At 42.7% G+C, this 22,375-nt stretch overlaps 1 protein-coding gene and 1 long non-coding RNA gene across 2 annotated transcripts in view; one reads left to right on the plus strand and one right to left on the minus strand.

Annotated features, from left to right (window-relative positions):
• Positions 1-22,375, plus strand: part of Cd38 (CD38 molecule) — a 52,810-nt gene that overhangs the window by 24,714 nt on the left and 5,721 nt on the right. Inside the window, exons 2-7 of the mRNA XM_005318955.5 lie at positions 5,407-5,536; positions 7,142-7,277; positions 14,763-14,848; positions 18,016-18,089; positions 19,532-19,624; positions 19,933-20,019. Coding sequence (XP_005319012.1) covers positions 5,407-5,536; positions 7,142-7,277; positions 14,763-14,848; positions 18,016-18,089; positions 19,532-19,624; positions 19,933-20,019 — 606 coding nt within the window. The remainder of the gene's footprint in view (positions 1-5,406; positions 5,537-7,141; positions 7,278-14,762; positions 14,849-18,015; positions 18,090-19,531; positions 19,625-19,932; positions 20,020-22,375) is intronic.
• Positions 8,091-20,362, minus strand: LOC144366624 (uncharacterized). Its single transcript, XR_013425708.1, has 2 exons — positions 20,061-20,362; positions 8,091-12,433 (listed from the first exon to the last, which is right to left on the minus strand). It is a non-coding gene; the product is annotated as an uncharacterized LOC144366624 (long non-coding RNA).

The raw sequence follows: 22,375 nt of genomic DNA on the forward strand, positions 1-22,375 counted from the left end.
CACGCTGCAACGTGGATGCACCTTAGAATGTCATGCTGAATGAAACCAGCCAATCCCAAACAGGCAAATACTACATGATTCCACTAATATGAATCTGCTTGAGTCGTGAAGTTGATAGGAACAGGAGTTAGAATGGTGGGTGCCAGTGGCTGGGGATAGGAGGCGTGGGGAGTTAGTGTTTAGTGAGTTAGGGTTTCAGTTTTCTAGGTTGAGAAGAAGTCAGGAGATTGGTTGACAAACAATGTGAATGTATTTAATAGCAATGAACTTGAAACTTAAGAACAGTCAAGGTAGGGCTGGGGGATGGAGCTCATTGGTAGAGCACCTGCCTAGCGTGCAGGAAGCCCTGGGTTCTATCCCAGGACCACAAAAACAAAGAAATAAGAGCCACCCAGGCTTGGTAGTGCACTTCTATAGTCCCAGCAACCCATAAACTAGTGTTATTTATTTTTTTACTATAATTGGAAATATAAAAGAAACGGGGGAGGTATGGAAGTAAAACAGTATTTCTATTTGCTTAGACTTGGGTAGTTTTCATTTTTTCCTCTTCAAATTACAAAGTCTCAAGCATAGAAATAGTGGGCAGCATGTCCTATCTTTTTCATTTGCAAATATACTTAAATGGGAGACCCCATGTGAGAAAAGTTCAGATTTTCTTTAAGGAGCCACATGATCAGCAGTCCATGGGCAGGGAATGTGGACACACTCTTATTGGTGGTGAGAGCAAGGAGCCGGGGCATCTGCACCATGGAGTATGAACATCAGCAAGAAATATTTTTTTTAACAGAAAACTTTTGGGGATGACCAAGTTTTAGGATCTTAATCTGAGTAGTTCAAAATCATAGTACAAATTATCTTTTTCCTTTAGAACCATCTCGGGGGCTTGCCTTAGTCATTAGGAGCCATGCCTGGGATGGTCCCCACCTGAGAGAGCCTTAGAGTTGAAAGTATGGGTTCAGGATGTGGATGATCCAAGGATCAAATTCTGGCTGGGATACTTATGGAGTCTTGGGCAAGTTATTTGGTTTTCTGGATTTATAAGTTAAAGGAAGATAACAATGATAGGTCTGTGTAAATAAGAATCCAAAGAGTTGCCAAAGAAAGGCACGGCCAGACACCCACCTGAAGAAAGCCCCGGTCAGTGTTAGTTGTGTGGCTGTCATGGTCCCTGCAGAGATGAGGTGTTGATGACTAAGTGGAGGGCTGTGGGCAAGCTGGAGTAGAGGGAGTGGTGGGAGGTGGAGGGGGAGGTGGTGGGAATCAAAGAACACGGGAGAGTGCTGGGGAACCAGGTCAGTATCAACAGAGCCGCCCAAGGACTAATGCTGGCCTTGAAGAGCTGGGCGCAGTTGGGCCCACCACTCTGTCTCTCTGAACTTCCTGTTTGTCACTTGTGAAATGAAAGGGTCCATGAGATCCCTTGTCTTCAGTCATTGCTGACTCTTAGAATCACTGAGGAGAACTTCTCATAAAATCTCAGGATCCTTTCTCGTCCACTGTCCCATTCTGACTTGGTGGGTCTGACCCAGGAACTTTGTTTTTCCCAAACTCTCCAGCTGATGCTCAAGTGTGGCCAGAGCTGAGGACTTCTGGACTGATGCAGTGCTGCTGGCCAAGGCGGGACTGAGCCTCCGGGCACCGACTAAGCCCTCGGGAACAGCGACTGGGCCCACAGTTGCCGACCCACAGCCTCCTTCTCCCAGGCAGCAGGCATCCTTGGAACTCTCTTGACCATGGCTTCCAAGTTAGGAACAGAAAGAAAAAAAAAATTATATATATATATATATATATATATATAATAAAGAAATGACTCCTGACCCTTCCACCCTGCTTCTTTGATCAGAAAGATCAGCTGCCATCTCCGTCCACTGCAGTCCTGGTTCCTTTCAATTTCAGTGCATATTTAAGTCTGACTTGTACATCTGAGGTGAAAAATGGTCTCGTAAGACCTGTCTCCAAGCTCCTCATCACCTTCCACGTTTGCTCTTATTTGTGGGACACACAGGAGGCCCTGGTCCATTGGAAGGAGAGAGGAAAGAGAGTCAGTTAATGCTTTTCCAAGGTCACCTTCAACTCCAATGCTCCATAACTTGGCACCTTTTAAACAAGGAACTGTTAAATTTTTAATCTGTGTTTTTTTTTTTTTTTAACCATTGTGATATAGTTTCCTGAACTGAATGTCTTTACACCTAAAACGCATAGAAGCAATTTTGGAGCTGTGTGTGTTTGGGGTGAGTAAATAACCTTACACACCTGGAAACATCTGGTACGTGGCAAGTACTCTGTGTGGTCATTTCTCTTTCCTGCCAGATGTTTTGCAGTGGAAAATTCTTATGCCTTAATCTTTGTCTTCCGTTGTGCTGAGGAAAGACATAGGAGAGTTTTATGAGAGAGCTGGAACCCAAAACAGGAAGTTCTTGAGATGACCACTGCATTAATAAATGGAATGAAAGCGTAATCCCTTAAGCAAAGTAGCCGCCAAAACACCATTTCTTTAAACTGCCCATAATGGTGCCCCATAAATTTTGAATGACACTGAAGTGCAAAGTGTTATTACTTTTTTTCACCTTAGATATATCAAACATATGGAGAAAGACAGGTCGACAATAGTTTCCTGATACCACTTTCATGAAGCTGAGATGTCCTGCCCAGACATTGAAAAGAAAGTTCTGTTGAATTTTGCATCTCATAAAATACAGTGGTTCTCAAGCTAACAGGGCATCTGAATTGCCTGGGGATTTTTTTAGAGTCCCACCTCTACATTGACTGCAATGACCCTATTTCTTTTATTTTTGATTCACACATAGTAATTATATGTATTTATGGGGTGCAGTGTGACATTGCAATGCAAGTATACAAAGTGTAATGACCAGATCAAAGTAACTAGCATGTCTTTCACCTCAGAAACTTATTATTTCTTTGTGTTGGGAATCTTCAAAGTCCTCTTTGTAATGATTTTAAAATACACAAATTAACTGTTATTAACTGTGGAGTACTACTGTGTTGTAGAACAGTAGAAGTTTCCTCAGATCTGATTACATGCACCCTGCAACCACCCTATTTCTAAATAAGGTCACATTCCAGGGTACTGGGGGTTAAGACTCCAACTTGCTAGTGGGGGCTGGGCACAGTGGATCCCTTACACCATCCTTATGAGTATGAGGTATGAGGTGTCATCTTGTGGGTTTCATTTCCAGTTGCCTAGTGACTAATGAGGTCGAGCACTTTACATGTGTTTCTTGGTGAATTTCATATCTCTGATGGGAAGATGTGTATTAAAATTCATTGCCAGTTTGTTAATTGGGTTAGCTTTTTATCATTGATGTGTAAGAGTTTTCAATTATTTTGGATGCTAGTTCCAAATCAAGAATAATATATGTGAAAACATTTTCTCCATTCTGTGAACTCTGTGTTCACTAGGGTGAACAAATGATGTGAACAAAGTACTTGTCCTTGGATATACATCAGTTTTCAGTTTTCATGAAGTATGACAACAATAGTTTTCTCTTGTCACTGTGCTCTGGGTGTCATAGCTAAGCAAACATTGCTTAATCTAAGGTTATAAAGATTTTTATTCTGTGTCTTTTAAAAATAACTTTAGTTACATATTTGTGAAGTTCGTGGGCATTACTTCTTCAAGAACAGTTTCTCCTGCCTCTTTGTCTCCTCTTCTTCTGCAGTTCCCATTATGCTTGTGTCTCTGATCTCAAGTTCACTGATGTCTTCTCCCAGCTCAAATCTGATGTTGGCCCCTCCAATGAAATGTGCAGTTCAGCTAGCTGCTTTCAACTCCAGACTTTTTCTTTATTAAAAAAAAAATCACAATAATTCCTATAGAGTTTTAGCTATTCCTTATTTGGGGAGAATTTCTTGTCATTTCTATGGATATTTGATTCTCCAGTTTTTCTTTCTAAGTTTTTTTGTCTTAATAGCTCCAGTGAGTGACGCTACCTTATGCACTTGCTTTTATATAATTGCAGGGATTGTTTTCGTGAACTCTCGGTAGGTAGTTTTATTCACCCAGACTGAACTCAGTCATGTCAAAGAAAGCCAAGTCCTGACATGGGCTTTTCAGCAAGCATTTAGACAGATCCAATAGTGACAGTTCTCTGGGGGTGGGGACATTTGGGGAGATCAGTGTTGCTCCACACCCCAGTGGCTGAAGGCTGTTTTTTCATAGGTAGAAGAGCTGTTGGATTTCAAGGCTACATGGAACTGGGGAGAGTGAGATGTCAGTAAGCCAAGTTAACAAGCTGCAAGGCTCACTATTCCACCAAGATTTCATCTAAAAAAAAGAAGAGAAAAAAAAGAAAAAGAAAAAACACACTTCTTGGATTATTGCGAACTTTAATTTCCAGAGTTCTGAAAAATTGGTTGGTGATAATTCTTGCTAGTGTTCCTATTGCTTTTATAGAGGAGCAGAATTTTGAAGCTCCTTACTTCTCCACTTCAGAAAGTGAGATCTTCTTTAAATCATACATATATTTTGAATCACAGGAATCATATTTGGTCTTCCACTCAATCCGCAAGCATTATGTTGAACCTAGTGTTAGAGGCACTCACGTGCTAGGCAGATTGGCCTGTTTGTAGCTAGCTTTCCTTTGAAGCAGGATGAGTTAGAAGTAAACCATGGGGGAGAAGATTTACTTGTCCACAGGGGAGCAGGGGGTTCCCTAAGGAAAGGGGCCTTTAAGGTGAGCTATGATTTAAGAAGTCCTTAAACCAAGGGTGAATGACGGCTTCACACTCAGTTATTCCTCATTGCAGGAGAAGCACACGTGGGTCAGGAGGCTGCCCAAATTATGGGAACAGCAGAGTCACATCCTCAGGGCTTGCTCACAGCAGGGCCTGGGCATGAAGTGTGGCTAAGCTTCAGCAGGCAGATATGGCAAAGGATAGGATTGCAGACAGTGTGCGAAGAAACGGGGAAGCTCAGGGAGAGGTCAATGAGGAACTGGGACTTTTCTGAAGGCAATAGGCATCTTGGAACATTTTTATACAGTGTGAAGTGGGGAAAGAGAAAACTAGGTGTCTTTGCATGATCTTCTCAACTTCCTCTAACAATTAGTCCACGGAGCACTAATGACCGACTCCAGCTCTGGCACCCAGATCTGAATCTTGGCTCTACCACCTTGCAGACTGTGTGAATGAGGGAAGGTCATTTGGACCTCACTGAGACTCAGTAGGGAGGTTAGTTCTACCTCACAAAGATATTGTACAGGTCAGGTGAGATGATGTGAACAAAGTACTTGGCACCCAGTAGTTGCTTCCTAAATGATGTGAACAAAGTACTTGGCACCTAGTAGTTGCTTCCTAACTATATTTTTTTGTAATTATATATCAAAAAATATTTTACAACTATATCTATGTTTTATTTTATTTTATTTCTCATGACTTATCTCATAGAGATCAAGACTGCCGAAAGATACTGGATGCATTTAAAAGTGCATTTCTTTCCAAGAATCCTTGCAACATCACCAAAGAAGACTACCAACCACTACTTAAGCTGGACACTCAAACTATAGCCTGCAACAAGGTAGGTAACCTGGACAAGGGATTAATTTTTAAATCTGGGGACGGGAGCCAGCAGGGAGAGGTCTCAGGACCAAAGGTGGATTAGAATGAGGGAGGGAAGAGGAAATATTCAGGCATTAGAATCTGGGTATGATTGGTGGGGTTGGAGTTTGTGGGGCGAGTAGGGATCTGAGACATCCTCAGGGTTTAGGATATCTGAGGAAGGAAGGTAAGAGAGAAATGGGCCACAAAGGGAGGAAAGGAGAATTGGCCTCAAGTCGTGCAAAACAAATCTCACACCAAACCAAACACATAAAGGCAAACGTGAAGAACCCAAAATTATATAATTACAAAATTTCCCTTGGCCTTTGATAAGTAACAGATAAATAAATAGTAGACATGCCAATTTTCATTTGAAGAGTGCTTTTCACTTTATTCTTTTTGCTTACAAAGGGCACAGCTAACCCTTACCTTCTTAGGCCTGAGCAGGTGTCTGCATCCCCATTTCACCTGTGAGAAACCCAAGGCTTGGTGAGTTTAAGTGACCAGTGATTGCCCATGTTGGTCAAGCTGGTTGGAGTGTAAATACACAAGACTTGGACCCAGAGAGGCCTGTGTTGTAATACACTCACTATACCAGAAAAGGTCAGCCATAGACACATCTTTTCTAAAGTCAGTGTTTAAGGCAAAAATCCCCCATGCCAGAAGATGTCTTTGTGAAGCCATTAAATCCATCCACAAATTACAGCCAGGCATCCCGGGTGAGTGAGCCGGAGTCACTAGGCTCTTCTCCTTGGTGCACCAAGCACAGTGTTCTGCCCAGAGGAGGTGCTTGGCAAATAGCCCACATGCTCAGAAATTCTATCTGCATTACTTCCTTTAATCTCCCCAGCCTCACATGAGCTTGCTGCAGTCGCCATCGCTACTGTTTTGCAGGAATAGAAAGGAAGGCTTAGCGACGCTTTGCTTGCCCCGGGTCCAATGGCTGATCAGAGGTGCTGACCATCTGTAACAAGGAGCCAGACGCCAGGGCCTCGGTGGTAGCCCACTGCCCTCCACTGCTGCCTGCTAGGGACGAATAGGTTTATGGGGCAGAGTACTGTTCTGAAATTTGACTGCTTTCACTTTTGAGGTAGACCCTTAAAAAAAGCACCCCCCTTCCCACTGCTTTTTATTGGGGTCAGGAGAGATTTGAGGGAAAGTGGGAGAACTTGAGCTTTTTAAGAATTAAAGAGAGCTCTTCTTCCAGAAAACAGCACGTAAGCCAAACAATTTTCTTTTGGCCAATAACTTTAGAAATATTGAAATTCCCTAATGTCTGTTCCAGATGTGATCCCATCCCATGTTAATTATAAGATTTTGATCAGTAGCTTCCAGACTTTTTAAACTACAACTCAAAAAAAAAATCACTTTACATTGTGACCTAGAACACACACACACATCACGCATACACACAAATACACACACAGCCACACTCCCTTTCACACGGAAAGCAACAATCCCTGCCCTTGCTATATGTGATTTGTTGGTAGCTTCTGTTTTCTTTCATTTCAAAAATGTGGACTTTTTTTTTTTTTTTTAACCTTCTAAATTGACCTCGATATGGGTTGTGTTCATTCTTTCTTAGACTCTGTTTTGGAGCAAATTAAAAGACCTGGCCCATCAGTACACAGGGGTGCAGCAGGAGCTTGTCACCCTGGAGGACACGCTGCTGGGCTACATGGCTGACCGCCTCACATGGTGTGGAGACCCCAGCACTTCCGGTGAGGACTGGAGCCACGAGGCATGGCCCAGGGACATACTGGGTAGAGGAGCCTTGTGCTCTGCGAGGGGCCCTGAGGGGCCAGTGTGGAGGGAAGAACACAGCTCCAGCCCTTGGGAATGCATCCCAGGAACAATCTCTGATCCCCTGAGGAGTCAGCGTCAGGTTTGGGGGCTGCTTCTTTGATCTCCTCTGAGAGCTTAAGCAGCCGGCTTCTAAATTCTCGGTGTTCTGCTTTCCATAAGGGCATCCTTCAGCACCAAAGAATTCTAGAGCAGGGTGGGGCCTCAGAGGGACCCATGTACCTGTGCCGCAGAACCCCGGGGTGGCTGCAGTGGCCCCTTCCTTCTCAGGCTGGTCTGGCTTTGCTGTCATCTCTCAGCTGTGGCTTTTTCCTGCCCAGAAAGACCCAGAGTGCCTTGCCGTGGAGAGGTGTTCTCTACTCACTCAAGCCTGTTGAATCTGCTTTCATTTCTTTCTTTTTTTAATTTATGTGGTGGCTATTGTTTACCTTATTCTTCTTATTTTGTTGTTGTTGTTACTTTTGACTATTTTATAAAGCTTATCTTTCTGCAGCTTCTTCGTCCCAGGTTTGCATTATTGTCATTTATAAAAATGAAACCTGCTTACTGAAAAGAATACTTCCGTGTTACAGAACCGGGTAAAAGTCAAAGGCAAAGGTCACCCTGAATCCTTCCCCCACCTCCGACCTCCACATCACTTCTCAAGGGATAACTATTGTCAACAATTTGGTACATATCCTTCCAGAACTTTCCCTATGCTCCTATAAACACAGATGTTTAAAATGTGCACATATGTTCTGCAATTTACTTTATTGATTTTAGGTATAAGAATATCTACATTCTCTCTCTTTCTCCTTTTGAGTTTTTGCCGTGTTAGGGATGGAACATGGGGCCTCACACATGGTACGCAGGCTCTCTGCCACTGAGCTGCATTACCAGACCTTCTCTTGATATTTACAAGCCTTGATGAACAAACAAGCAAAAGCCCTCAACAAAATGCTGGCACACTGAACTCAATGATACATTGTGAATTAGCATCCACATATCAGAGAGAACTTTCTGCTTTGGTTCTTTGGGATTGGCTTATTTCACTTAGCACGATGTTCTCCAGCTTCATCCATTTACCTGCAAATGCCATCATTTCATTCTTCTTTATGGCTGAGTAGTATTCCATTGTGCATATATACCACATTTTCTTTATCCATTCATCTGTTGAAGGGCACCTAGGTTGATTCCATATAGTGAGTTGAACTGCTATAAACATTGATGTGGGTGTATCACCATAGTATGCTGACTTTAAATTCTTTGGGTATAAACCGAGGGGTGGGATAGCTGGGTCAAATGGTTGTTCCATTCCAGGTTTTCTGAGGATTCTCCATACTACTTTCCTTAGTGATTGCACCAATTTGCAGTCCCACCAGGAATGTATAAGTGTGCCTTTTCCCCCACATCCTCATCAACATTCATTGTTGCTTGTATTCTTGATAATTGCATTTCTGACTGGAGTAGTTTTGATTTTCATTTCTCTAATTGCTAGAGATGATGAACATTTTTTCATATATTTGTTGATTGATTGTAATTCTTTGGTAAAGTATCTGTTCAGTTTCTTAGCCCATTTATTGATTGGGTTATTTGTTTTCTTGGTGTTAAGTTTTTTGAGTTCTTTATATATCCTGGAGATTAGTGCCCTATGTGAAGTGCATGTGGTAAAGATTTTCACCCATTCTGTAGGCTCTTTCACGTTCCTGATTGTTTCCTTTGCTGAAAAGCAGCCTTTTAGTTTGAATCCATCTTATTTATTGGTCCTTGATTTTACTTTTTGTGCTTTAGGGATCTTGTTAAGGAAGTCAGATCTTAGGCTGACATGGGGAAGATTTGGGCCTACTGTTTCTTCTATTAGTCGCAGGGTCTCTGTTCTAGTTCCTAAGTCTTTGATCCACTTTGAATTGAGTTTTGTACATGGTGAGAGATAGGGGTTTAATTTCATTTTGTTACATATGGATCCCAGTTTTGCCAGCACAATTTGTTGAATAGGCTGTCTTTTCTCCAATGAATGTTTTTGGTGCCTTTATCTAGTATGAGATAAAAAAGCCCTGGACTAGATGGATTCTCAGCCAAGTTCTACGAGACTTTCAAAGCAGAATTAACACCAATACTCTTCAAATTATTCCATGAAATAGAAAAGGAGGGAACCCTTCCAAATTCATTCTAGAAGGCTAATATTACCCTGATACCAAAATCAGACAAAGACACATCAAGAAAAGAAAACTGCAGACCAATATTCCTGATGAACATAGATGCAAAATTTCTCAATAAAATTCTGGCAAATTGCATACAAAAACTTATTAAAAAGATAGTGTACCATGATCAAGTGGGGTTCATCCCAGGGATCCAAGTTTGGTTCAACATACAGAAATCAATAAACGTAATTAATCATATTAATGATTTAAAAACAAGAATCATTATGATCATCTTAATGGATGCAGGAAAAGCACTTGACAAAACATAGCATCCCTTCATGTCCTAAACACTAGAAAAACTAGGGATAGTAGGAACATAACTTAACATTGTAAAAGCTATTTATTCTAAACCCAAGGCCAACATCATTCTAAATGGAGAAAAATTGAAGACATTCCCTCTAAAAACTGGAACAAGACAAGGATGCTCTCTTTCACCACTTATATTCAACATTGTCCTTGAAACTCTAGCCAGAGCAATTAGTCAGAAGAAAGAAATTAAAGGAATACAAATAGGAAAAGAATAACTCAAACTATCACTATTTGCTGATGACATGATTCTGTATTTAGAAGATCCAAAAAATTCCAGCAGAGAACTTTTATAACTAATAAATGAATTCAGCAAAGTAGCAGGATATAAAATCAACACCCATAAATCAAATGCATTCTTATACATTAGTGATGAATCCACTGAAACAGAAATTAAGAAAAATACCCCCTTCAAAATGTCCTAAATAAAATAAAATAAAATAAATAAAATAAAATCTTGGAAATCAATCTTAAAAAAAGAAGTGAAAGACCTCTACAATGAAAACTACAGAACACTAAAGAAAGAAATTGAAGAATAACTTAGATGGTGTAAAGACCTCCCAAGCTCCTGGATAGGCAGAATTAATATTGTCAAAATGGCCATACTACCAAAAGCAATATACAAATTTAATGCAATTCCTATTAAAATCCCAATGATATTTTCATAGAACTAGAAAAAGCATTTGGAAATATAGGAGACCCAGAATAGCCAGAGCCATCCTTAGCAAGAAGAGGGAAGCCAGAGGCATCACAATACCAGACCTTACTATAATACAGAGCCATAATAATAAGAATGGCATGGTATTGGCACCAAAACAGACACATAGACTATTGGTACAGAATAAAAGACACAGAGACAAACCCACATAAACACGGTTATCTCATACAAGACAAAGGTGCCACAATTGTTCAGAATTTTTATTAATTCATGATTCAGTTGTTGTAGTTTGTATTTGTCTAGGAATTGATTTCTTCTAGGTTATGCACTTTGTTAGTGTGTAATTGTCACTAGTAGTCAGTTATGAGCATTTATATTTGTGGTAACAGTTGTAATGTCTCCTCTTTCACTTCTGATGTTGTTTATTTGAGTCTTTTCTTTTTTTCTTAGTCTAGATAAATGTTTGTTGATTTCATTTAACTTTTTTAAAAACCAACTCTCAGTCTTATTGATTTTCTCTATTTCATTTATTTCTGTTCTGCTCTTTATTTTATTTCCTTTCTTCTACTAACTTTGAGCTTAATTTGTTAATTCTTTTTCTAGTTCCTTGAGACATAACACTAAATTATTTATTTGAAATCTTTCTCCTTTTGCTGTTATTTTGTTTTTGTGGTGCTGGGGATTGAACCCAAGGCCTTGTGCATGGGAGGCAAGCACTCTACCCACTGAGCTATATCCCAGCCCTTTCTCCTTTTTGATCTAGGCATTTATTGGTGTAAATTTTCCTCTTAAAACTCAGATTGATGTGTCTCTTAGGTTTGGGCATGTTATATTACTGTTTTCATTTATCTTGAGATATTTTTAGTTTCCCTTTTAATTTTTTCATTGTTTGATGGGTTGTTCAGGACCACGTTGTTTGATTTCTATGTTGTTTAATTTCTACATAGTTGTGAATACATATGTATTTTCTCCTGCTAATGATATCTAGTTCATATCACTATGTTCAGAAAGACTGTCCTCCAGGTCATACAAGTCTAGTGTCAGTGCTTCTCCAAAATGCACAGAGGTGGGAGCCTCCCCGTCTGGGTGGTTATTGAGAGGCTTCTTGACTGAGTGGAACCACGGCTTGACTTCTAGGCCAAGCAGCTCCACTCTGCTTCTCTAAAACGGGAAAGCATTTCCCTGCCTACCTGGCATTGTTGGTGTGTGCTGTGAAGCTGGGTATGGGGATGCTAGCTTTAGTCCCTAGACGGCCAGTATCCCCTACCCAGCCTCAGAGCACACACCAACAACACCAGCCAGGCAGGACAATGCTTCAAGCTAGGTTAGACTTCCCCGTGTGGTTCAGAAGGTGAGCAGCTCAGCTCTGCAGGTGGGCTGTGAAGTTGGCTGGGAAACAGTTGGTAGAGATACTGAGGTGCCACCGAGACTCATGTGTCAGCCTATGACTCTGTCTTCTTTCTTTGTTTCCACTTGACCCCAAATGATCCACCCCTGCCTTTACCCTCAGTGTTACCCATGAGGGAAGCTGATGACGGCTTCTAGTTCTTTTGTTACCCTGCAGAAACCATTAGCCCAGGACAAAGCTCTCCATCTGTCGTGCTGACCTGGGAGGGGTGGCATAGTTGAAGTGAGACCATTCTTCTCAGAACCCTTCCAATGCAGTTTTCCTTCAGCTCTGAGGACGATGTGGGCATTGCAGGCTTGTTTCCAAGTACTGGAGCCTTTGAGAAGATGTTGTGGTCTTTAGATTGATTGAACTTTCTGGATGGGGGAGTGGAGCCCGAGACTTCTTATCCTGCTTCCTTGCTGCTGTCTCAGGGCCATAGATAGTTCTGGAGTCAGAGTAGTTCAAGATCCAGGCACTGGCAGACTCAGCATCCAGCGAGAGCTCTCCTTCAATCCAAGATGGCGCCTTGATGGTGCAATTCTACATGGTAGAAAGAAGAAGGGAAATTTAAAAATGTTTCCATATTCTGACTTAAGTTTTTTCTCTAAATTTTTTAACCTAATGTAGTTTTACTTCATTTGTTTGCTTTACAATAGTGTTCTTACTTTATTAGCTTCTAATCTTTTTTTCTTTTACTTAAAGATATACTTCTCCAAGCTCTGCTACTGTCACCACATGGCCATCTTCTCTCTGTGTATCTCTCTCTTCTCTCTGTCCAAATTTCCCCTTCTTATGATGATATCAGTTATAACTGGATTATTTCCCAGTAGCACAAATGACATCATCTTAATTGCACTGTAAAGATCCTGTTTCCTTGGGGCTGGGGATGTGGCTCAAGCGGTAGCGCGCTCGCCTGGCATGCGTGCGGCCTGGGTTCGATCCTCAGCACCACATACCAACAAAGATGTTGTGTCCGCCAAGAACTAAAAAAAAATAAATAAATATTAAAAATTCTCTCTCTCCTCTCTCTCTCTCCTCTCTCACTCTCTCTTAAAAAAAAAAGAAAAAAAAGATCCTGTTTCCAAATAAGATCACATTCACAGGTACCAGGGGTTAGGACTCAACATATCTTTGGGGAGGACATAATTCAACCATAAAAAGGTAGAAGTAACACATCTATAGGGAAACAAAAGTCTACCCATCAGAAGGTCGAAGAAGAATTGTGTTTCTTCAAGTTCAGATTGGAACAGGCAAATACCACAATTCCTGACTTCTGGGATACAAGAAAGGAATCTAGATCCTGTCTTCATACAACTTCTCTACCTAATTGACTTAGTTCAATTTGTATTGTTAGAGCAAAGTACCTGAGGATGGGTGCTTTATAAAGAAAAAGAAAAAAAACTTTAGGTCAGCCTCCATCTGGCAACCACAGGGTTCTTCCTAAAATAAAAGTGTGATTGTATCTGTCCCCTACTGGAAGCCTAAAATGTTCTCTTTTTCCTCTCAGGTAATGTCTGAATTCCTTGACATGACCTGACTGACCTCTGTTTTTAATGTCTCGTCCTCCCTCATTCCCTTTCTCATTTTTGTTATTTTATTGCTATGACCAAAATGCCTGATGTAAATAACTTAGAAGGGGAAGATTACGTTGGTTCATAATTTCAGAGATTTCCGTCTGAGTTCAGCTGGCTCCATTGCTTTGGGGCTGAGGTGTAGCAGAACAGCGATGGCAGAAGGGAATAGAGGAGGAAAGTGGCTCTGTCCATGGCAGCCAGGAGTGGGGAGGAGGATAGAGAGAAGAAGGGCATCAGGACGGAAAATAGCCTTCCATGGCCCTCCCTAGTGACCTGCATCCTCCAACCATGCCCACCACCTACCGCTTCCACCCCCTCCTGGGAGTTTGTTCAGACATCAATGGATTAATCCACTGATGAGGTCAGAGCCCTCATGACCCAATCACACCCCAAAGGCTCCACCTCTGAACATTGCTGCACTGGGGACCAGGTCTTCAGCACAGAGGCTTTGGGGGAACATTCCAGATCCAAGCCATAGAGGTCCCTTTACTGCTGTGAACCCACTGGGCTGTCCTGCCTTAGAGCTCTGTTCCTCTGCACACGTTCTGTCTGCATGGAGCCTGTCTGAAGATGCCTATTCTTCCTTCAAAACAAAGTTCAACGTCAACCTTCCTGGGGGTGATGCCTAGTCCCTGAACCAGGCATGGTTGTTGGAAGTCACTCCATCCTGTGCTCTCTGAAGGCAGGACTCCTAACTAATTCACCTCTCTGTCCCCAGAACCTCATCCCCGTTAGATGCATTAAGGCAGACATCCTTGAGAGAAGCATCACAGGCCCTGTGCATCCCATGCCCTGTGTCTCCTGCCTCACTGAGGCCTCGGCCTCTCTTGATGGGGTGCATACAGAAATTCGCCTCTGAGGCCATCTGAGCCCCAAAGTGCAAGGACTTACGGAGGCAGGGAAGGAAGCTCTAACAAAAGAGAGTTGTCAGGAAGCAGAGAAGTGATTGCTGAGAGCGACCCCCGAAGGCCTGGCGTCCCCTCTCATTCTTCCCGGACTGGGGGATAGCAGTGGGGGCTTTTCTCTGCTGGGTGAACGTTCACGGCCATTTCCCAGAATGATGACTCAAAACCCGTCACTGTGTTCCCGTCTGGGATTTGGAGAGTAAGGTAAGGACTTGGAAGGGATTCAGGGGACACTTAGTTAATGAGGTCGATTTGTGTCCATTCTCCAAGCCTCTATTTGGCAGGGATGCTGCTGGAAAACTGCTCCGCAGGGACTGACCAGAGAAGGAAGGAACTGATTGACATGCTTCCTTGTCCACTTTAATGATTCTCTGTAAACTATGATTTTAGACTTGAACTATCAATCTTGCCCTCACTGGAGGAATGACTGCAGTAACAACCCTGGGTCAGTGTTCTGGAAAGCGATTTCCCAGAAGGTGAGTACCCAGTCATGAAATTCTAGAATTCTGAGACCAGAGAACTTGAGGATGTCATCCAGTCAGTGAATGGTTTCAACACCTTTTTGGGTCACAGATCCTTTTAGGACCAAAAGTGTAGGATTCTTTCCGGAGGAAAAGGTTCAGAAGCACATGCCAGCAGATTTTCACACACAGTTTTAGAACATTCGTGGAGGGTCTATGGGGGCTCCAGTTGAATAATTCCTGATCTTATCCAGTTTTTAGCTGTGGGTGCCAGGAAGCAAGGGCTTGGTTTAATCCTCTGACATAATGATTAGATTCCTAGGATCGTTTTCATAATCTACACTTATAGACCACATGCATTGTGCTTGACTCTTGACATGAATTAAAATGTTCCTTCTCACAAAAACTCTATGGAGGAAAAAAAAAGAACCCTGTGGAGTAAGTACCATGGGTATCGAGCCCATTTTACAGATGATGAAACCGAAATGCAAGTTCATAAGTAATCTACTAAATGTACAGTTAGCAAATGATACATTGAGCATTTATCCTAAGTCTTCTGACTTTAGATCCAGAACTTGGCTTAAGAAACACTCACCACCACCCTCACTCCCTATTTCTGACTTCACTTGAAGCTAACTGGGCTTTTTTTTTTCTTTTTTTTTTGAGTTGCTTCTTTGCAAGTTGGACAAGGAAAAACTTCTTTGCAAGTAGAAAAGAAGGGGAAAAAAGGAAAGGAAAAATAAGAAATAAAAAAAGAGAGGAATTAAAACTAAGTATAATATTTCAGAATTAAACGTAGACATTTGAGGAGCTAGGGAAAATGGAGACTTGTATGTGTTAAGTGCACATGTTGTGGTCCGTTTATGCTGCTGTGACAAAATACCAAAGAGTATGTAATATATAAGGAACACACATTTATCTTGCCAAAGTTCGAGAGGATGGGAGGTTTAGGGTCAAGGTCCGGTGGAATGGATATCTGCTGAGAGCTGTTCTTGGCTTCCAAGATGGTGCCTTGTTGCTGTGTCCTCACATGGCAGAAAGCAGAAGGGCAAGAAAGCACTAGCTAGTTTCCTTGAGCCCTTTTAAGAGAACTGTCTTCCCACGCGTGAGGGCACAGCTCTACGGTCTAATCACCTCTTAAAGGCCTGCCTCTTAATATTATACACTGAGTCTTAGTTTCCAATATATGGATTTGTGGGGTGGGGGGATTTAGGTAGGGACAAACACGCAAAGCATAACACTATATTTGTGAAAATCCCTGATGTGTCTTTTTGATGTCATTCCCATCTAGTTCTCCCAGAAGGAAGTATGAGAAGGAAAACATTTCAACTTGGGTGCATCCTTAATTATTCTGACCTTCAGATTCCTCATTTGTCAAATGGAGGTCAAAATAAGCCTGCTCCATTGGGTTGCTGCCATATTTAAATAAAATGTCACTGAACTTTTAAGTAACTTGGAATTCATCCACTTAATAAATATTTGTTAAGGACCTACTACATACCATAACAAAATAAAGGGCACTGTGGAGTTTTTGTTTGCTTAATTTTTCTGAGAATAGTTTCTTTTTATTTCATTGCTATATAATGTGTTTCAGGACAGGGCTAATATTAAAAACTCCCAAAGCCATGTCATGTTTTGAGTGCTTGCTTATGTTCCCACTCAGTCCTTGGTGCCAGGAGTACCGAGGTGAAGAGGATCAGAGGCACCTGGCGAACCACATAGACACCTGAGCCTTTATCTTTGCCAAATTTTCATGGGTGTGTGTAGATGGCCCTTTGTACCTTTCTTTTCTTTTCTTTCTTTCTTTCTTTCTTTCTTTTTTTTCTCTTTTTGACAATAGCAGCAGCACTTCTTGGTACTTCAAGCTTTTGTCTCATCTCCTTATTTCCAAGTAATGTGATTTTGAGGCACATTGATCCAACATTTCCCTGGTGGGGCGGTGGAGGGGGGGTAACTTGAGAATTATACCTTGAGAATTCCATCTTGGGTGGCCCAGGGTTGGTACCCGTGAGCATGCTTTTGAGTTGGTACTTGTGATTAGTCACAACCACTGGGCCTTTGTGCCTCTGCTCATGAAGGGAGGACAGAGAGGCATTGGATTTCACAGTCCAGTTTCGGATCCTTCAGTGGAGCCAAGGTCACCTGCAGAGCAGAGTCCAGATTCGTTGGCAAAGCATTCGTGGTGCCTCCCAAACTAACTTTATACCCAATGTCAGTGTCCACAAGTGCTCTTAGACCCCTAGGCCTTTCCCTTCTCAGCTGCCTTCACCTGCTGATGAACCCTCCTCCTTGGCTCACCACCTCGCTGACCTGCACAGCCCTGTTATTTCCTCGTCTCCTCCACAGAGCAAGCAAGCGCTGGCTGCTTCTTTCCCTCCCTCTTTTCCTTCTTCAGATTTTTACTGAGTGTCCACTCTGTGTCATGCAGCAGGTACACAGCACCCAGGGCTATAGAGGACCCCTGGCTCTCCGTTCTCATGGAGCACTCAGTACTGGGAGCTAAATGCCACTGAGCTCATTATTACAATGTGAAGGGACATCGATGGGGTCAGGGTTCAGAGAGGGGCATCTGAGCTGGTGCCAAGGTCCGCCATGTCTCCTGGGAAAGCCTAGAGGTTGCTGTGCTCATGTTGTTTTCAGCTGAGCATCTGCTGCCTGGAGAGACACCTCCTTGCTCAGTCACATCTGTCTGTCCAAACCCCCTTTCTCTTTGTGCCTTGTCAGGCCTCAGAGTCATCTTCTCTTCTTGGTTCTCTTTTCCCTGATGTTCCCCTTTCCTTTCCTCCTGCATCGCCCACATTGCTCCTCCTAAGTAAAATGACACAGTCACAGTGCTGGATACTAGGAAGACACCCTCATCTTTCTCCTCCAGGGACATTCTCCCTTCTCCCCTGGACTTCTGAATTCGGCACTGCTAAATTCAGCAGCCCTGTGAGCATAAGACTTCCTTGTTCAACAGTTTGTTCAAATGGTTGAAGACCCCACTGTGAAGGAAGCCTCACACCCCCAGTGGCGTGGAGTGGAAATCCTCTAGACTGGGCATCCTGTGCAGGACCAGGGAGACTGTTCCCTCCCTAGCCAGCTAATAAATGCCATGCATGGTTTTAGAGGGAGTCGCTGGGGACTGAGGACTAAGTTTACATACTGAGGAGTGGGGGGAGCATGATTATCATTGTTTTAAGTTTGCAGAAGCTGCCTGTGGTGTGGTCCAAGTGATGCTCAACGGATCCCTCACTGAACCCTTTGACAAGAACAGGTAATTGTTTCTTTGTATCTTATTTGCAATGGTTGGCCATGGCCTCCTGTGGGATATTCCACCGCTAGAACGATTGTGCTTTTTATGATTCAGACCAGTTCTGAAGATTTGCGCTCAAAAAAGGCAAATATTTTGTATTCTCTGAACATATTTTGTCTTTCTGGGTCACTGCTTTTGTCTAATTTCTCTTCTGTCTGACGTCTTCTAACGTTCCTGACGGCCACTGCATTGTGATGTTTCAAGGCCTGGCGCCATTTTCTCAGCCTCCTCTATCATTATCCTCCACTTCCCAATTTCTACCTGTGTCCGAGCTGCTCTCGGGTGCATGGACACCTGCCTCCCCTCCCTGCTTCTCCCTGTCCAAATCCTCACCATCCATGAATGGCCTGACTCCTCTCTACTCCATGAAGAGGTTGAATCCTAATTCACGACCACTGGGCACATGGGCAACTGGCTTGGGCTCTTGACCTTCATCGTCTCTTTGTGACATTGCCAGCATGACACTGGTGTTAAAAGCCAGGACTCCAGGGGTCATTCCATATGACCTGTGTGGCCTTAGGCAGGGCACCTAACCTCTGGGAGACCCTCTCATGCGTATTTGAAAAGATGATGGTGATGTGACGGTTAACAATAACATGAAAAAATGCCGAGTCCTGGGCCTCACAGAGAAGCCGCTCAATGAGCATTAGCCATTGTTCTCTCATTTAATCTCACCACTCAATTCGGCCACACTCCGGCCTTGTGTTCTCTAATCTTGCCCTAGTGTGGTTATTGGAGAGACAGGAGGCTGAGTTAATTTGCCCTGGCACCATAAGTGACCTAAATTACTTTCCCTCTCTCTCTCTCTATCTCTCTTTTTGTTTTTGTATTTAATTCTACAAAGGAATGTTTACGCTTTCGTCTTCTTCTGACTTCCTCTTCTGTGTGGTTTTGGGTGAAACTGGTAACATTCCAAGATTTTATAATCTGATCTTAGTGATCCAGCTACTTAGAACAGGAATGGCATCTGTCAGAAATTAATAAGGAAGAATTTAGAAATGTGGTTAAGCAGATTATCAGCCTCTTTCAAAGCAGGGCTTCTCAGATTTTGCTGAACATGTGAATCATCCACTAGGCGAAAGCAGGAATAAGATTAACCAGGCAAGAGGGGGCTGAACTGCAGCTCTCACCAGCTTTGTGGTGATGTTCACAAAGTAGATCAAGAGTCACTCTTGAGTAGCAACTAATTTCAAAAATCAGCATGAAAATACAGGCTAAAAATCTTATCTTGAAAATCTTTGTTAACTGGGGGTCATGTTAATAAGAAATGGTGACTGTCTCTAAGGCAATTGCAAGGGTGGAGTCCACCCAATGTGTCCAGCTTTCTGGTTTTTGACAGGAGGTACGGATGTCCTTGAATTTGAGTTTAGGATTGACAATGTTCTTTGTCTCTTCTCTTTTAGCATTTTTGGAAGTGTGGAAATCTTTAATTTGCGCCCAGAGAAAGTTCATACGGTGCAGGTCTGGGTGATGCAAGATATTGGAAAAGGTCCCAGGTACATCTTATTACTTTGTACCCAAGGGATATTTTACATGTCGGCCAACAGAAGAATTCACAGTCTCACGAATACATTGGGAACAGACTGGCTCAAGGAACGGGGCCGTACTCTACATTTAGCTCATCCCAACAGCTAATTTTATCTCCAACAATGGTAACTAACAGTTTCCCACCTGCTCAACTAGGGCCACTTAGAGGTGGACTTCTGCTTCTCCTCTTTATCCGGGGCTTTAGAAAAGAAGCTAAGAGACTCAGGGAAATAACAAGAAGTCTCGTTATTTTAACATTTTCCTCTTTCTTCCTCAGTGATTCATGCTCAGGGTCCTCCTTGAATGAGCTGAAATTGATTGTGAACAAGAGGAATATGACATTTGTCTGTCAGAATAACTACAGGTAACTGACTTTCTTCCTGAAGAAAGGAAAGGGCTACTTACCTCCTGCAGACATTTCATCTTTTCCTGTTCCCTTTCGAGCTAGGAGGCTGGGGGTCTCTCCTGGGGCTTTAAGGGGATCTCAGGTGGTGACCTGTGGCCATCTCTCCTTCTCTTCTTAGCCTCACTTGGAGGATTTTCTAGCCAGTTGCCTTCACCTGGTCACTACCCCCATCCGCCTCTTTCCTCATTGTCACCCTGAAGCAGTGGCTTGCTCTTGAAGCTGACACAGCCTTGGAGGCATATTTTCTGGTTTGCAGAGCAAGCCGCCTGGTCCAGGGCTGGAAACCTGCTAGATGTCAGGGAGCAGAAGCATGTTTTTGCCAAGACCTTTCTCCTAAGTTGTAAAATCCCTGGGATTTGGCACAAATTTACCTGTGAAATTTCCTTAGTTGGGTCTGGGTGTACATGTCTGATCCTTGGTAAGCTTCCACATGGCAATCAACCAAGATCTGTCCTTTTAAAATTAAGAAATGTAAAAATCTTAAAAGAAAGTTTATGTGATCCATGTTTATTGGAGAAAAGTTTAAAATGGCACATAGGTATGTATTTTAAAAGTGACCTATAACTCTTTTCCAAACCGGGACCCCCTCATGCATTTTTAAGTAGTTGTGGCCAATCACATAGGTAGGGATACACTGCTAGAGGCCTCCTTGGAGATTTCCTGGTGTCATAGCTTAGAACAAGACTAAAGCAGGGAGAAAAAGGTTTTCAAAGAATGTAGAAGCTGAAGTGTCAGAATATTTTTACTGTGTCTTCATGTCACCAACCACATCATAAAAGCCGAAGGACAGATTTAAGGGATTTATGCTGATGGCTCTGGTTTCCCAAATGGTGCGAATTCCCCATCAGTCAGCTGGTTCCTGTCTGGAAAGAAGGAAATCCATGAGCACGTGGCAGCTGTTAAACGGAAAGAACAAAGGAGCAACCATGAAGGAAACCCGCAGGCCCCCGGCCAGCTCAGTTACTCAAGGCATTTTGCAAGAAGAAAATGGAGTCTGAGGGCCTAGGAGAAAATGGGGGAAAGAAGACAAGTCTTATCCCCTGTACTCTTCTGTCTTTTTTTTTTTTTTTTCCCTTTCTGACCCTAGTGGCCAGAAGTCCTTTTTGTGAAGACTCATCATCTCCCCTCACTTGTGCTCCAGGTGAGCTCACTCCTGCCTCTGGGGAAAAGGTATAGGCCTGACTTCCACTCGGACTTGGACAGACTGGAGCATCAGATCTTGGGACCTTCAACTGGGGGATCATATTCAAAACCACTGTTTTCTCCATCCAAGAGAATTAATTCCCAGAGATCTAATATATTTGGCATAACTCTTGGAAATACAGAGCTGCAGGACTCCTCACTGTGGCCAAGAGCTGTGTGACTTGGAGGACAGCTGCTTATTTCCAGGGGAACCCAATATGAATGTCCCAGAGATTCACAGACTGTAGTTGAAATCTCTCCATCCCCAATGTACCTTCTGATTTTAGTAAACTTTTGTCTAGGTTTTTCTGTCTAGATATTTAATAAACAAACAGGAGTACAGTTACATTCACATAGGTTAGATTTCTTCATGGTTCTAATATTATCCCCTTATTAAGTCCCACAGAGAAAACACTATTGACATTTGGCTGTATATCCTTCGTGAATTTCCCTTTCTTTCCATACACACATTCACAGTCCTACAGACTGAATTCCCCAACATATGTTTCAACCAGTGAGTGAACAGAGATGACAACTTTTTTGGAATTCCATAAAGACAGTAAGTGCTCAGCCTGCTTCCTCTGGGTGGTGCCCCCTAGTGGCTTGAAGTAAACAAACAACCTTTAGGGCACACTCCTCTGAAACTCCAGAACAGATTCTGTGTCCACCCAAATGCTGCCCCAACTTATGAGAGATGTGTGCATTTTGTTGGAACATCAGATCTGAATATATATGTATTTATGGAGAGAGATCCTCTTAACAGAATAGTTGCTGCTTCTTTTCCACTGTTGAATTTCCCCCAAATCAGAAACTATAATTAAGAACCATATTCATAGTATCATATCATTCATATTATCATTAATTAAAAAAAAAGAAAAACAGAGGTGGCTTCCAAAATCCTAAATGTCCTAAAAAGTTTCCCTTTCCACAGCAGGGTTTCTTTAAGGAAGCAGATCATCTCGTTCCCTAGGATGTATCTATGTGGGGGAGTCCCAGCTGCCATATTAGTGAGGATGGAGTGACCACAGTTAGACCCACTGTGCCCAGCTGGTCATGACAACTGGCTCTAGATGAACCTGGGAGGTCCCATCACAAGGGCAAGTCTCTGCTCTAGAAGGCCGGGGACTCTGGC

Source organism: Ictidomys tridecemlineatus, chromosome 9, assembly GCF_052094955.1.
Source record: "Ictidomys tridecemlineatus isolate mIctTri1 chromosome 9, mIctTri1.hap1, whole genome shotgun sequence".
Lineage (NCBI taxonomy): Eukaryota > Metazoa > Chordata > Mammalia > Rodentia > Sciuridae > Ictidomys > Ictidomys tridecemlineatus.